The 17,379-nt window shown below is 40.4% G+C and overlaps 1 protein-coding gene across 3 annotated transcripts in view; it reads left to right on the top strand.

Annotated features, from left to right (window-relative positions):
• ANTXR1 (ANTXR cell adhesion molecule 1) overlaps window positions 1–17,379 on the top strand; it is a 220,520-nt gene that overhangs the window by 60,729 nt on the left and 142,412 nt on the right. For all 3 annotated transcript variants that reach the window (XR_013994581.1, XM_081068017.1, XM_081068018.1), the window contains exon 9: window positions 11,573–11,633. Coding sequence is in view for 2 of the 3 variants with exons in the window: in XM_081068017.1 (XP_080924143.1) it covers window positions 11,573–11,633 (61 nt within the window). In the remaining variant the exon portion in view is untranslated. The remainder of the gene's footprint in view (window positions 1–11,572; window positions 11,634–17,379) is intronic.

Here is a 17,379-nt window from a genome sequence, read left to right as displayed (position 1 = left end):
AATTCCTATCTTAAAGATGCACATGTGGCAGTCTTCTTCAAAATGTGTTTGTTTACAAGGATCAGAAACCACTCAAACTACCTTAACCAGAAAGTGGAAATTGTTGAAAGGATAGAGAAGTATCTCTCCCAATTATGGATGCCCAAGTGAGGGATCCCTGCTATAAATAATTTCTGGCATACTTAACATTATAAACAACAACAACTGCAATGACTATATAAAACAACACTCCAGTGCTGCAACACATGATCAGCAGCAGGATTTGGATCTGATCATAAATCCTTTGGAAGCTCAGAGGTAGATGATTCTGGACTGGAGCCTTCATGAGAAGGTGGGGCAGATCTGAATTCCTGGCACCAGAGAAGAGAAGATGTGACCTGAGCCCAAAGGCTGGAAAAGAACAAAGTATATACTGAGGACAATAATACCTGTCTGTCTGGTAGGAGAGTTTGGGTGAAGGAATCAGGAGTAATGGTAAATAAGCTGAGACATCTGGTTTGGAACCAGATTGATGAGCCTTGAAAGAGGTTTTAACTTCAACTTAGTGGGTGTACTCACTGAAACATTTTGAGCATCTAACAAGTGATAGTTAAGAAGAAAATCTGATGGCAGTGTGTATATAGAAGGGAGACGGGAGACCCAGAGGCAGGAGCCTCAGTCCTGCCTTCAGATGGCTGGATTCTGAACAGGGGCAACGCTTATCTGTTCAGAAGTTCTTATAAACCGTGTGCCTACATCATTCAGGAGTTGGTTCCTACTCAAATAAATTAAATCTTTTTATTTGCATAAATCACAGTTGTCCCTAAATGTTTCAACCATAGCAATTCACCCAAGCTCAACTTGAGCCTGGATATTTATAAAGTTCTTCCCACCTCCAATTGGAAATAACTCCACAGATGTTTAAGAAATTTTAGCAAATTGGTCTCCCAAAAAGGGGGAAAAAATAATATGAGACACCCAACTTTTAGCTGAATGATAACATTCTTAGGAGCTTTTATCTGGGAGTTATGCTAGTGGTCTCCATCCTTCCAGTACTTAACCCATATTTGTGGTAGTTGTTAATTTGTTTGCTTGGACAGAGAAACAGGACAAGCATAGCAGGGCTCATCTTTCTCAAGTCAGACAGAAATAATTATGGCCTAAAAGCTGGCTAACTATTTTTAAGAAGTAGATTCATTTCTCCTTCTGGACACTGAAAAGAAAGCTCTCATTTTGCCCATCTGAAGCATCTATTGCAGCTTGTTCCCATGGATGTTGTTTTGTGGCTGATCACTTTCTCAAAAGAAAATAGAACTGGGCTTAATTATCCCAAATAAGAGTGCAGAGCAGCTTTCAATAAGCTCAAATGGTTCATAAAGTTCTCAGCCCATCATGATCTTATTTTTAAGATGCAGGGACTAGTATTTATTTGCTCATCAAGAACACACTAAAAACCTTTTATGGTGGACTCTGGCCATTCAATTATAAGTAAAGCAGACAGAGACCCTGCCTTGGTGGAGTTTACCATCTAGTGAGAGGGACACATGAAAACAAGTAAGTTAACATGTTTAATTAAGATTGTGATATACAGTATAAAAGAAATAACAGGCTACAGTACTGAGGTTAAGAATAAAGGACTTGACGAAGAATGCAAGGTCCTTTGAAGAGATGATCTGAAGGATGAAATGGAGCTATTCACTGGAAGAGCATGGACAGAATATTTCTGGCAGAGCAGAGTCGTAGGACGGTGCATAACAGGATGTAGGAAGAGCGGTACTTAAAGCGGAGAATGGCCGAAGATGAAGTGAAGAAGCAAGCAGAGGCTAAGTCATGTAGAGCCTGGAAGGCCATAGTATTTTGCTGTAAGGACAGTGGGAAACTGTAGCCAGATACAGAGTCTGACAAGAAAACGATTATGCTTGAAATCAAGACTCCCAGGGAATCTAGAGATCATGGTGCTTTATCCATATACCCTTTAGATGAGAAATTGATAAAAGCTCAGGATCAACAGTAATGAGGCCTGTAAAAAAGAAAAATCACTATGATTTATTGAGCATCTTCTCTGCACCAGCTCCTCTGGTAGGCACTTCCACAACACTCTCTGATGAAGGACTCATTATCCCCACTTTATAGATGAGGAAACTGAGGTGCAGGAGGGTTGGATAAACTGCCCTAAGCCTTTCTGCTCATAATGGTAGAGTAGGGAATTTGAACCCGGGTCTAGCTCCACAGCTCCTGCTCTTTCCACAATACTCAGCTGTGAATGTCTGAGGAAATGGAAAATCACCGCTGGATCCCAGGTGTCTGAATACATCATGTCCCCTGAGTCTCTGCTTCCTCAATCTGACTCCTGTGTTTTGGTCTTTTCACTCCCTCAGTCCTCTCAATTTACAGGAAGAAGTTCTTATGTGTCAGATTTCTATAATGTGTTATTTTTCAAAGTGCTCTCACCTGTTTTCCATTTTAGTCTCCCATCAGTGGGGCATAGGAAAAAGGCAGAAAGAAATCAACACCGTTGATACCTTATATGGGGCCAAACATTGTTCCTTGATCCCATTTAATATCATCCCATTTAAGAATCGTAAAAGCCCTGTGAAGGAAATATTCTTATTCTCATCTTACAGACGAAGAAACTGAAGCCCAGATAACCTACCCAAGAGCACACAGTTCTCATAGGGAGAGGGGAGGAACCCAGTTCTATGACTCGAGAACCTATGTCTTCTCCCACCTCTGATTCCTTAGGAATGTAAAAATAAGAAAAGCTACCATTTAGTGAGTTCTTATGTGCTAGATAGACACCGTGCAAGTCATTTCACATAGTCATCTCACCAAATGCTCAAGACCACAATTTCATGTAGATGTTGTACGCCTTTTACAGAAGCAGATGCTCTAAGAGATTGGCTAACTTGTCCAAGGCCACACGGCAGGGGGCAGTGATCCAGAAGAGATCCAGGTCTGTCTCTTGACTAATGTGGGTAGGCCAGGAAGCAGATCAATTTCAGAGGAGACACCGACAACCCAAATTGTGAGATGGGTTGATGCAGATCACATAGTTACAGCAGAGGCAAGACCCAAACCCACATGGTCTGACCTGAGTGCACCGTGAGTGGGCGGGAGAGCTGTTTCCCTTTTACTACTCAGTGGAGAGCACCACTGAAAATCGCAGTTTCTGCTCAGTGGATGAAATCCCATCATCATGAGAAGTTGACAGCTTGACACAGGCTGAATGGAACGTCTTCCCTTCCACACTTGATCAGGACTCCACCTCGGAGGACAATATTCCTACTTGCTATCACAGAATATGGTTGATAAAATTACAAGAGAAAATTTGGTTGGTTGGAAGATTGTAGCCCTTTTTGCCAGTAAAACTGTAAAGGAAGAAATTAGTCCTTTGCCTTCTGTTCCTGTGGCTTTTTCAGGGAATTTCCACTGACCACAACTGGTGAAAGCAGCGCCAGCTCGCAAGTGAAAATATAAAGCAAAGGTTCGACCAGGCTCCAGGTCTTTGATTGCCTTTTCAAAAGTGCTGCAGGCAGTGAAACGGGAACCTGCATGAAAGCAGGGTTCAGATAACACTGAAATGGGTCTGCAGCTTTGAGTCCCAGCACTTGGCCTGGTTACCGAGATGCCAGCTCCTCCTCCCAGCTGCCCCACTTCGTGTGCAATAGAGGGCGGTGCCTGGAACCAGGCACACTGCCTGTGAGGAGGAAAACCCAGTTACAGGCACCAAGCCATCTCCATCTAGGAGCATTACCCTGGAATAAATATTTAAGCCTGCATCGGGCTTCCTCTTAATGTGAGAGCGAGTCAGCACATGGAGCTTTGTGCATGTTTGATCAACAACAAGTACTAAGCAAACAACCTTGTTTGCAAGGATTTCTTGCAAGTTTTGGTATGAACATCCTTGTTATCAAGGAAGCTGTAAGATCAGCAAAACTGAAGAGTAAATCTATTCCATAGTATATATACATATATACATATTATTTTATTTATGAAAACCATTTCTCCCATCCGCTCATGGGAAAGTGAGAGAAATCTAGTTTCTGATATGGCCCGGGTACTAGCAAAGCCATGACAAAAGGCGAAACCGGCCTTCCAAGCCTTCCCTCCCACCTACTCTTCTAAGACCCCACAAGGAACTGCTCAGGGCTTCCCTCCGATCAAAGTTTGCACCACATTCCTGCAGTCCTGGAAAGTACCTCTCTTTACTGACCTAATCCCCTTTCTAGAGCTTAAAGAGGGGAGAGCCATTTCAGCAGCAGCAGCCCTTCTTACAAGTCGGCTTATTTGATTGGAGGGAGCCCCCTTCTCCTCCTTCGCCCCATCCTGAATCCTGTCTCAAAGCCCTGCTCCAGTGGCTCCTCTACTGTGAACTCTCCCTGCCTCGAACTCCAGCAGCACCAGTGGTTGGAACCATTTGCTTGGCTCTTAGAACTTTTTCAGGCTCTGTGCTGTTCCTCTGGGTCAGATGCTAAATTGTGTGATCACAGCTTCTGCCCCATTTGTCGTATTTCCCATGGTGCCCCATAGTGTGCTGTGCATATTTACGTGTATTCATTGTAAAGCATCCCAGATGGCAGCATACCCTTCGTGACCTACACTGCATACAAGTGGCAATTTTATGGCTCTGTGTCCTGTGAAATCCCCAGTCCTCCCCCCACTCTCTCTTCCAAGATGGTATCTATACAAGATGGCATTTTGGGCTCCATGCACATGAGCAAGCTTGGAAACAGAAATAGAATCAATTGCAGTGAGCAGAAAATCTTTTTAAAAAAATTATTTGCCTCGACAGTCGTTAATTAGACAAACTTTGCAGACATTTAAGCCAAGCATTTCAATTAAGCTATTATTTCTATTTGACTTCTTAAAAAGTCCAAATGTAGTAAAAATTCCCATTGCTTGAAGAGCCTGCAAAGATCGCAGAAGGGCATGTTCAGTTAATCCTCAGGCCATCCCCACTCCCCTAGCTCCTCCTCCTATATCTAAGAATCTGTTACGATCCATTGTAAAAGCAACAGCAGAATTTAGAACAAAATCCAGTGAAACTCCGCAGGGGTCAGCTCCCACTGACTTCACCGATATTCACTCTGGAGGTCAACAAGCTCATCTTACTAAATAAACCTCATTTTGGAGTTCACAGCTATCTGAGCTTTCCTTCTGAAAACAGGAGAGGAACATGGTTTTGTGGAAAAAAGTGTATTTCCTCAATTCATAACCTCGTTTGTCCTATGCCTTCATACTAGATTCTCACTGAGTATGAAACTAATCAAGAGAAGAATAGCATTTTATTTAAGTGAGCTGGGTGCCCCCCCACTCAGACAAAAACTTTCACATGTTTTGAGGATAAGCTTTACTGTCTAAAATTCAGTAAACCCTTAAAAATGTTTCTTGCATGTTATTTGGTATAATGTATGAGTATACATAAAATTATATATGAATCCCAGAGACGTATCTGCATCATAGTAAATGTTTATTGTAAGTTCAGATTCCATAGAACCGACATGGGTCTAGGATAATGTCCATAGTTAACAATAGATGTGGCTAACGGTTTAAAGTGTAGAGTGGAATTTAATTAGGAAAGGTGATTTTTTAATTTTATTTTATTAGAGAACAAATATACTAAGTGCTCACTTAATATCATCAGTAGGTTCTTGGAACTGCAGAGAAATGACATATACTGTTACCAGTTTTACCACAGTTTAATTGATATAAACAAGAGTTAAGTTTTTACAGCATGTCATCAACATTATAATGAAACAATGTTGAACAAAATGACATTAGAGGACCTGCTGTAGTTTCAAAATTCATGGGGAAAACATTGACAGTCCTGAAGGCATGGATGAGCCACTTGTGTGTCCCAAGATGCCTGGCCTTTCAAACTAAAAGCATTGGTCCCCAGGCTTATCCACTGTGCCTTCTGCCATCACCTGTAATAGTACATGTGGTCTTTCTGTGGAAGCCTGAGCCCTACCCCACCAAACACAGACCTACATTTTTGCCATGTAAAGGTTTCAAGACCTTTTACAAAGCAGGCCACTCTAGATGTTAGACATGGAGACATGCTAGACCCACAGCATTTTGTTTACAAAGATAAGCCATTAAAAAAAATGGAGATGTTGAAATAGACCTCCGGGGAAGGTAGTCCCCAAAGATGCTGTGCTTAATAAGAAGAGGGAGGTGTTACAAGATGCAGTATATACTCTTGTATTCAAAAGACCCTAAGATTATATTTACAGAGAAGAAGGAAGACCAATACATAACAGGCTATAATGCCACTTTATGAGGTCCTGCAGAAACTGTGCCATTTATTCATTTATTTATTCAATAAATATTTATTTTGTGGCTACTATGTACCAAGTTAGGCACTGTGGATAAAGTGGTGAGTAAAAACAAATCCAAAACGTGCATTTGTAGAGTGTATAGTCTAAAGAGGAAGACAATGACCAAACGATCCAAAAAATATATAGTTATAAACCAGGACAAGTCCTCTGAAGGATGGTAATTTATACTAACATGTGGGTGGATATAGAAATATTTCACTGGTAAAAGCACCAGGACTTAGGTGACAAAAATCCATGTTGGATTTGGAGAGTGACAGAGAGTGAGGTTAAGGAAAACTGCTAGGTTTTGTCTTCAAGAACTAGACAGATGGAATTGGTCAGTAGAGAATTAACCACCATGGGCCAGCCTGCTTCAAGCCCAAGACATCTTAAACGCAGAATATGCCCTTCACGACAAATAAGACATTAAGAAACACGCTCTGGAACACCTTCTGAAAGATGTGTGAAGCAAAAGGCCCTATGCTATCAATGGATAAGAGAGCCTGGTCTTTTATTGACTCACAAAAATCCTCTAACAGGAAACAGCCAAGTAAATAAAAGTTGGTGGTTCATTGGGAAAGGAGGCAGAGCAATTACCGTGTTTTCCTGAAAATAAGACCTAGCCGGAAAATAAGCCCTCGCATGATTTTTCAAGATGACATCCCCTGAACATAAGCCCTAATGTGTCTTTTGGAGCAAACCTTAATATAAGACCTGGTCTTATTTTGGGAGAAACACAGTAGGAAAAAAATAAAATTAAGTGTGCCTATGGTGAAGGAGGCGTTCCTAATAACTCCATGCAAATATTTATAATTCTTTAAGGATTCTGGAGAAATGTCTGCATAACCTGAGAACTGTATGAAAAAGGACCTTAGATTCTTATAGAGTCCAAGAAAATAAACTCATATATACAATGGATTTCACTTTAAATATACTGAGTAGCTCTTATTATTTAGCAAAGTTCAGTTACACCTGCTGCCTCTCTTACTCCCCCAACAATACAAGGAAATGTGAAAAAGTAACCATATCAGCAGCAACATATCACGTTTATATAGTTCTTTTTGGATTTCAAACATGCTTTCCCATATATCCTCCTTTTGAAATCTGTTCGAAAGATTGCAGGAAAATATTATTAACCATTTTTCCGGGTTGTTTTTTTTTTCCCCCAGCAAATTAAGCTTGCAGGAAAATATTATTAGCCATCTTTCAGGTTTTTTTTTTTTTTCAGCAAATTAAGCATAAGGCCAGTGGTGGGTGATGGGATACAAGCATATATGAGCTATCGTCTTTGTCTGCGAGTAGTAGTAGTAGTAGTAATAGTAGTAGTAGTAGCAATAACAAAACTATAGTGACAGCAACAGTGGTTTGAGAACCAAATACATGTCATTCTCCTAAGTGCTTTACTATGTTGTCTTTCTGAGAACATTTCTTGCTGCCTTCTCTTCATGAAAGGCATGTGCTGGCTGTTGCGCAGGTTGTTGACTAAATATCTATTAACCAATCATATCTGTTGGTCTGTCTATAAACGAAAACCTTGTCAGATTTCCTTGAATCTGACTTTCTTCCTCACTGTCCAATATGAATTTTACCACTTAAGTCCAGTTGACTTGGCAAACTAAATATATGTGCATTCATGTCTATTATTCATTTTGCCATCATACAGTCCCTTGAGGTCATGTTTTTTTTTCTTATCCCCATTTTACAGAAAAGGAAACTGAGGCCCAGAGCTTTAATAACTTGTCCAAGTCCAAATGGCCAGTAAGGGATAGAGCTTGGATTGGAACATAAATCTATTCAGAGCCCAAATCTATCTTTATCTCTCTCCAGAGCCCGAGTTCTTAATAATAATACCTACCATTAACTAAGGACAGATCAGATTCCAGGCACTGTGCTAGGGGCTTTACCTATACTATCTCATTTAATCTTCTCAACTCAACAGCCTCATGCAGTAGGTACTTTTCTTGCCTGAGGTTACACTGCTCATGAATGAGCTGCCCCAAGCAATTTGATTCCAGATCCAAGCCGTTACTCAGTATGTTAAACTGCCCCTCAAAATTGAGGTTCAGAGAAGTTAAAGGATTTTGTCAATGGCCATAAGTCAGGTAAGTACAGAACCAAGGCCAGGACCCAACTCCTCACATTGGCTTATGCTTGAGGCATGTGGTATTCTTAGCCAGACTCCATTAGAGGCCAGTCGTATTCTCACCTCTGATGTCAACCTGACCCTGTGTGAGTCCCTTCCATCCTACCTAGTGATTTCCCTTCAGCGATTCCTCAATGCTGTGTCCACACTTCTTCCATGGCTACCGCTGCTCGGGTGGGGGATGGATCCTTTGCCTCCCCACCCCCATCCAGCCTTCAGTCCCTAAGTTGAGCTGATGTCTGGGGAAGCTCAGACAGACTAATTATCATACAGTCTGGGCAGCTAATAACCAAGGGAACCCCTCAAATCCACCCAGTGCCATTGTGACCAGACATTTTGAAACCAGACATTTCAAACTAACAGAAGCCACAGTCCCAGACAAATCCTGCCCATCCCCCTCACTGATAAATTTTACTCTATTGGCTGCAATGCATCCCTTCCAGATGTTTTAAATTAAGATTGGGAAAGCTGTGTTTTTACTGGATTGAATCACAGCGCTTGGCTGACATTTTTTGGCCCTTCATACACTCCTTAGATTTATCAGCTAATTGCAGACACTTTGAGAGAATAATACAGCATGTGTTTATTATGACAAACCTTGCTGGTGTGTCTTTGTGGTCAAAGATTCACGGGTGTTTCCTTTACTGACCCCTGGTTAAGTATTAGAGTTGGTTCAAAAACATTGATTCAGAGTCAAGAACTTACATGGGTAAAAATATTTCATTTATGTGTTTTGGTGGAGTTGGAGATGAGGACAGAAGAGATCCAATAGCTCAATTCTTATTCTTAAACTGCTTTGAAATCTTTTGTTGTGGATGATAAAAATGATTTATTAAGGGATGTCAAATGCCTTAGGAATTTTATTTAAAACATCAAAAAATAGCTTTTTGGTTGTTCTAATACCACTATGGAATAAGTTTCTCCATATGGGTTAATTCCGTTGCTCCCAGTGTGGCCTGTCCGGAGACTTGTGCCTGTTGACACGTTGAAGGGGGTGGCTACCTCCCTCAGTCACGGCCACCACTGGCTGAGGTGGACCAATGGGGGGAGAGGGTAAACGATGATCCCAAGTCAGAATGACAATGAGGGGAACTCAGGAACTAGTGGTGACACCAGGTCCCCAGAGTCAGCTGTGTGAAGACCACTGACTAAGAGCTGAGCCCCAGATGTGAATCATTCTATAATTGGAACAGGTTTGTGGACTAGCGGGAAACTGAGGCTGCTCCTGTTTGAGGGCAAAGGTAGCTGGTAAGCCATAGGCTAAGGAAAGAAGGCAAAAGCTGACCAAAAAGGAACCAGTTGCTTCCTACTGTGGAATCAGGTGGAAGCTGAACACAAATAGTGGAATCCAAGTCTGAAAACACCTTTAAATTGTACAAGAGTGGGAAGCAATGTCAGGAAAGGTAACTGGAAATCTGAATTGTAGAACTGTCAAAAAAAGAAATACTGCTTTTGATGACTTTCAGGTAGATAGTTACCTAAAATACATGGTTGTGAGGGAACCTGTTTCAATGAATAGATTTTAATGTTTTCGTCATCTGCACATCAGACAAAGATTTTCTGAAATATGTTGTTCATTTCCTTTCACAATGCTTCTCTATGAGGACGCCCAGATTTCTTTCTGGAATGGGTAAATATTATCTCTTCTGAGAAACTGGCTTGTTTTTGTTCTATAGACTGAAAATCTTATAAATATTTTCTGTCCTCATTTGCTACTAGGGAGCTTAGAACTAAATCTATGAGCCACTCCTAGCAAGGAAATAAGCTGGCTCCTCACGGTATATTTTTTCTATGCTGTTCTCATTCTTATCTCATCTTCACTTTATTTTCCCGTTAATCCATATCCTCCCCTTTTGTAATTTATTTGATTGTAACTCACAGTGTATGTGTCACTTAAGCTGGAACAAAGTAGCATGTATAAATAAATACATCAATGCAAATAAGTAAGTATATCCCAATGTGAAAAGATGCTTTTCACTGACTTTAAATTTTATAATTTCACTATTAATTCTCCTAACAAATACCCTTTTCATAAATAGAGAAATGTTTTCCTTCAGCCCTCTGAACCATCTCAGTTTCCAAATTAAGTAAGGCTCAAATAAACATACTGCATTTACTTGGTAAATCAACTCAGTGTCCTATACTTGTTTGAAGTGCTCGGTTGAAACTTTATAATCAATGTTCAATAATAAGATTCGTAAGTGGTGGAGAGAAGTTTAAACCCCACCAGTTAGATTCCCAGCTTTGGACAGAAGAATCCTTCCTTATTGACTCCCTATGAGGCCATGAGCTTCCCCTGCACTGTTCACTCAAACCTACAAGACTCATTTGTGGAAGAAGACTACATTTCCACATAAGTAAGGTTTAGGGGGTCCTCCTGAGGAGTGTGGCACAAGGCAGCCTTCACAGCCCTCTCCCATCACATCTTTCCATACTTTTCCAACAAAAAGGGAATTCTGAGTATAGTGACCTGAAAATGACCCTCTAGAACGTTGACCATCTCCATCCTACTTTCTGGCTTTACCTGTTATCACTCTTTTTTTTCTCTGCTTTTCAAGCTCCTTTTATTCCAGCTAAAGAGGTTTAGATATTTCTACTTTCTGACCTTTGCTCATGCCATTCCCTCTCTGGACTCCAATCTTTCTCTTACTCCTCTCCACTTGACCGAGTCCTACCCTCAGCACCCACCTCTTCTGTGATGTCTTTCCCAGTATACCAGACTGCAGTGATCTCCCCCTCAGAAACTCCATAGCTCCCACTCTCTGCCCCTTCACCCTTGTGCCTACCAAATATGACCAGCCATTGTTGTTTATCTTTTCAAGTATAAGTTCAATTTCCCCAACGAGATACCAAACCTCTCCATATCACAGATTCAATAAACATCTGCCAAAAGAACAAATGAATGAATGATTCTTATTGCCTTTGGGACATCCAGAAGCATCTAACACAACATTGGCTTATTAAGTGTTTGGCATTCATGATACCAGTAAAGATGTTACTCCCCATCCACCCACCCACTACAACATAATGTCCTTGAACTTTTCTATTGTAGTAACTAAAATCAAAGCACTACTTCTCTGTTGTAACAAAATGAGCCGTGCTTTGACTTTTTTATTTCCTCTCTTCCTAGATTTTGAAGAAGTCCTGCATTGAAATTCTGGCAGCTGAACCATCCACTATATGTGCAGGAGGTAAATTGAAACTAAGTACTAATTGATGTCATACAGATGCTGATATTTTGAGTTCAAATCCCTTGTTTACTTCATTGGTGGGGAAGAGGGGAGGCAGGGCAGGAAGGGTGAGGAATAGAAATTGCTAAATAAATTTACTCCGAGGAAAAAAAGAAAAGTAAGAAGCAACATGTCAGTTGTTTGAAACTGAAAAAGTCTGTCCAGGCTCTCTGTTTTCATGGGATTAATTATGAGAGTTTTGCAGAAATACCAGATACCCACACATCACCACCAACACCTGCTTTGAATAGTCCATCCTCATGGCAGCCTCACAGATAGCAAACGATCACAGTGCTCATAAGCCACCCTGAAATGCTGATATATGTAATTATTTAATTGGTGCTCGCCTCTCTCCATAATTATGGTATTGATTTTAATTGCTCAAGCTACCAGTTCTCACACAATGGTGTAGGACCATTGATCCAAGTAAAGGATCATTGTAATTTTGTCATTAATATAGGAAATCTCTACTTATAAAAAGCATCAACCTTCTCTGAGTCACAATATTTTTTCTAACTGATCCACACTGAGGTCTTGCTATTGTTTTGTGTTATAACAGGTTGCCTAAAACTTCAACCACGCTGGCTCTTTTTGTATAATTCCTGACAGGGTTCCATCACTCTTTTATTTATTTAAAAAGTATTGTTAAGGACCTACTGAATGCCAGGCACTGTCCTAGGTGCTGGAGATACAGAAGGATAAAGTCTCTCTCCAGGAATGTGTGTGCTCCAAAAGCTTAAGTCTTTCACCATTGAGAAGTCACTGTTAATATCACCTTTCTTGTCTCCCAAAACACCAAGTGCCAATTATTAATTTATCACAGAAAATACATCATGCAACCCTGTAAGCACTGAGGAAGAACTTTCAGGCTTTTTCAAATACTATACATTTTGATTCTTTATGGAAAGTTTTATTGGTATAAATGAAGTAATTCCTTAAATGTTTCATTCCAGTTTCTTGGTTATGTTTTAGAACAGCTGAAAGACTTTCAAGAATTTAGATGTACTGAACAATATGTGCCAACAACAAAACATTAAGTATATATGTAAACATATAAAGTTGTTAACAATACTTGGTGACTAATCAGAGATATGCGTAAATTTCCCAAAGGAAAAGCCATTAACAAATGTTATCGACTTACCTTAAATGAATTGCCACCTGATGGCAGGCACAGATGTGGCTGCCACAGGAACAGATCCAGGAGAACCTCTTTAAGAAAAAATAATTGAAAAATCTTACCTTTCCAAATTGGATGACGATGTGACCACTTGAACCCAATGCCAGGGCCTTGTATGGGGTCTTTGCAGTAAGGCGCCTCAAGGAGGGTTCATTAGCTTCAAGATAAATCTGCTGCCACAACTTTTATAGTTCCTTCACTATAAAATAAACGAAAACAAGGAGGTTCATTATTTGTACAATTATCCCATTCGTGAGGAAAACCCAGACTTCTGATTGAACAATCCTAACTGGATGTGTCGCAACTTTATAATGAATCAGAGTCTAAAGACAATGAACACACTTCTGTTAATTCATTAGCATGATCAATTTCCCCCCTGTAGGTGTTGTGAGGACAGATGAAGAATCTTATTTCTCTCCACTTCCCACTGCCTAACAGAGTATGTGGCACTTAACATCAGTCAATAAATGATGACTGAATGTCTTGATTCAGATAGTCCTTCAACAAACAGTGCACTGCTTTTTTGCCTATTTGACCGTTATTAACTCTTTTCACCTCGCCTTAAGAAATTATTGTACCTTTGAGCTGTCTAAATAAAATGAATCAAAATTAGAAATTAATAGCCAAAGATAGAAAGAACAAAGACAAAATAAAAACAAAATCTCAACTTGGACAATAGAAAAATATCTTTCTAAATAATTCTTGAATCAAAAATTATTAAACCTAAATCTCCTTTATCTAACTTTGAGGTATTCAAGACAATAAAAAGACCCCACATATAAAATGAACATGGCAAAGAAGTATCAGTGTCTACAAATCTAGCAAATTCATAGATGTTAATATATTTCATATTAAATGGAAAAGAAAAATAATTAACTAAAAGATATTTTTTAAAGCCAAGGAAAATACAACAAAAGAAGATAAATATGCATTAATAATTTTTTTAAAGTTGTATTTATGGACAAAATGGAGGAGTAGATAAACACTGTGCTTGTTTTCTCTTACCACGACATCAAAATTACAACTAAACTTCAGAACAACCATCATTGAGAATCACCTGAAATCTAGTTAAACAGAAGTCATACAACTAAGGACATACAGAAGAAGCCAACTCAAGACTGGTATGAGGGGCAGAGACATGGAATGGGCTGTTCCCACACCCACATATGGTGGTTAAAAATTGGAAGGGATATCTCAGCTGTGGAGGTCCCTCCTGAGGAGCAAGGAATCCCAGCCCCACACCAGGCTTCCCAGCCCAGGGTCCAGTGTCAAGGAGAAAAGTCCCCATAACTTCTGGCTGTGAAAACCAGAGGAGATTGTGGCTGAGTGAGATGGAGGGCTGCTGGAGTCCCAGGTGTTCTTCTTAAAAAGTCTGTGCATGGACTTAATCACTGATGGACTCACTCTCTATGAGCTCCAGTGCTGGGGCAGCAGCTTGAAAGATGCCAGGGACCTACAGAGAAGAACTGAATTGTCTGGCTTCAGGGCAAGTGCGGGAAGGGCAGCTTTCTCCCAGAAAGAAGTGCTGGCAGCTGGCAGAATCCACTGTTTCTTTGTTGAGCCCAACCCTTACCAAAATACAAATGCAGGCGGGCACCATATCTAAGGCTCCATCAACCTAGCTAACACTGTTTTCCCCATGCTGGTGCTTCCCTGAGAAACCCCCACACACACAAATTGTGGGCCTACCCAATACGCTTCCAGTGGCTTTTCCATCTAAATGACCTATCTTGGCTCATGCTGCAGACTTTCCTAAAATCTCTGAAAGGTTCACAAACTCCAAACAAACAGCATCTTGCCTGGGCATGTCCTGTACCTCTGGCTGAGCAGCCCTAAGCCTGGCACTAGCAACAACCAGCATTGGTTCGTGGCTTGGCCTCTCAAGGCATCTCCAAACCCAGCGTGGGTGGCAGCCATCTGCAGATTGCTTTGTAGCTCATGCCATGTAGCCCCCGGCAGGGCACAGGTTGTGGCTGAACTTTGCATGCAGCAGGTCCCCTCCCAGGAGGCCTGAGGCCTGGCACGCCCAGTGGCCATCTTAGGGCCAAGCCAGAGCACCACCCACCCACCTCCGAGGAAGACACACCAAAACGGCATACTGGGGAGGCATCAGAGCCTTGCTAAAGCAAATCCTGTTCCATAGTGTCAGCCCCTGCACAATAGCTCCTCCACTGTAGTCATGGCCAGTCCTCACAACCATTCAGCCCAAGGGTCATTCCCTCCCACTCACATGCAGTTACCAAGGCTCAACTACAACAGGCGGGCACACCCAACCCACACAAGGGACACACCTAGCGCCCCTGGCTGAGGTGACCAGGGAGACTGCACTACTAGGCCCACAGGAGACCTACTACATAAAGCCAGTCTTCTGAGACCAGGAGACATAGCAGCCCTTCCTAGTACATAGAAACAAACCTAGGGAGGCAACCAAAATGGGAAACAAAGAAATATGTCCCAAATGAAAAATACAGAACAAAACTCCAGAAAAAAAAGAAACAAAATGAAGATGAGCAATCTACCAGACGTAGAGTTCAAAACACTGGTTATAAGGATGCTCAGTTATCTCAGGGAGAACTTCAACTAAGAGATAGAAAACATAAAAATAGAGAGAGAAAACATAAAAACAAACCAATCAGAAATAAAGAATATAATAACTGAAATGAAGAATACATTAGAGGGAATTAACAGATTAGATGAGAGTAGATGAAGTAGAGGATCAAATCAGTGATTTAGAAGATAGATAGCCAAAAATACCCAAACACAACAGCAAAAAGGAAAAACAATCCAAAAAATGAGGATAGTTTAAGGGGTCTCTGGGACAACATCAAGCATATCAACATTTGCATCACAGGGGTACCAGAAGGAGAAGAGAAACAGCAAGGAATTGAAAACCTAGTTGAAGAAATAATGGTGGGAAACTTCTCTAACCTGGTGAAGGAAATAGACATACAAGCCCAGGAAACACAGAGTCCCAAACAAGATGAACCCAAAGAGGCCCACACCAACACACATCATAATTAAAATGCCAGAGGTTAAAGACAAAGTATCTTAAAGAAAGTATCTTAAAAGCAGCAAGAGACAAGCAGTTAGTTACCTACAAGAGAGCTCCCATAAGACTGTTAGCTGATTTGTCAACAGAAATTTTACAGGCCAGAAGGGGTAGGCAGGACATATTCAGTGATGAGAATGAAAGACCTGCAACCAAGATTATTCCACCCAGAAAAGCTATCATTTAGAATAGAAGGACAGATAAAGAGCTCTGCAGACAAGAAAAAGTTGAAGGAGTTCATCACCACCAAACCAAAATTATAAGAAATGTTAGAGGGACTTCTTTAAGAAGAAAAAAAAAAGATAATAAAATATGAATAATAAAATGGCAATAACTACATATCTATCAACAATTAAGAGAAAAGGCTCCGTGTCACACTTCACTTCTGGTATGGCAATTTCTGTCAAATATAAATATTACGATGTGTCCTCATCCACCTTATTCACTGGATCTGGCATCATGCAACTGCTCGTTCTTCCCCAAAGTCAAAATGACCACGAATGGTAAATGTTTTGAAATCAATTCAGGACATTGAGGCAGCCACAACAGTGCAACTCAAGACATTCACGGGAGAGGACTTCTAGAACTGCTTCAGAAAGTGGCAAGAAAGATGGGATAAGTGTGTTCGAAGCGAAGTGGAGTATTTTGAGGGGTATTAATGGCAATGTGTCTTTTACTGTAATACATTCTTTTTTTATTTAAACATTCACTGTAGTTTTTTTCATACCTCATAAATGGATTAAATGCTCCAATCAAAAAATAGGGCGGCTGAATGGATAAGAAAACAAGACCCTTACTTACGCTGCTATAAGAGACTCACTTCAGATTGAAAAGCACCCAGACTGAAAGTAAAGTTATGGAAATAGATATTTCATAAAAATGGAAAGAAACAAACAAAAAGCTAGGGTAGCAATGCTTATACCAGGCAAAATAGACTTTAAAACAAAGTTATAACAAGAGACAAAAAAGGACCCAGTAATCTCACTTCTGGATTTTGAAGAAACCCAAAACACTGCTCTGAAGGGACGTGGGCATCCATATGTTCACTGCAGCCTTGTTTACAGTGGCCAAGGTGTGCAGGCAACGTGGGTGTCCATCAATATATATATACATATATATATATATATATATATATATATATATATATATATATATATATATATGATGGAATATATATATATCATATATATTCCATTGTACATATAATGGAATATTACTCAGCCATAAAAAAGAATGAAATCTTGCCATCTGCAACGACATGAATGGATCTAGAGGATATTGTGCTGAGTAGAGTAAGTCAGACAGTGAAAGATAAATGCCATATGATTTCACTTACATGTGGAATACCTAAAGAACAAAATAAACAAACAAACAAAACAGAAACAAACTCATAGATACAGAGAACATTTTGATGGTTGCCGGATAGGAAGGGCATTGGGAGAGTGTGTGAAAAGCGGGAAGGAATTTAGAAGTACAAATTC

The sequence above is a fragment of the Rhinolophus hipposideros genome, assembly GCF_964194185.1.
Source record: "Rhinolophus hipposideros genome assembly, chromosome: 12".
NCBI classification, from domain to species: domain Eukaryota; kingdom Metazoa; phylum Chordata; class Mammalia; order Chiroptera; family Rhinolophidae; genus Rhinolophus; species Rhinolophus hipposideros.
The sequence above is the reverse complement of the archived record's forward strand: the minus strand, read 5'-3'. Positions and strand labels throughout refer to the sequence as shown.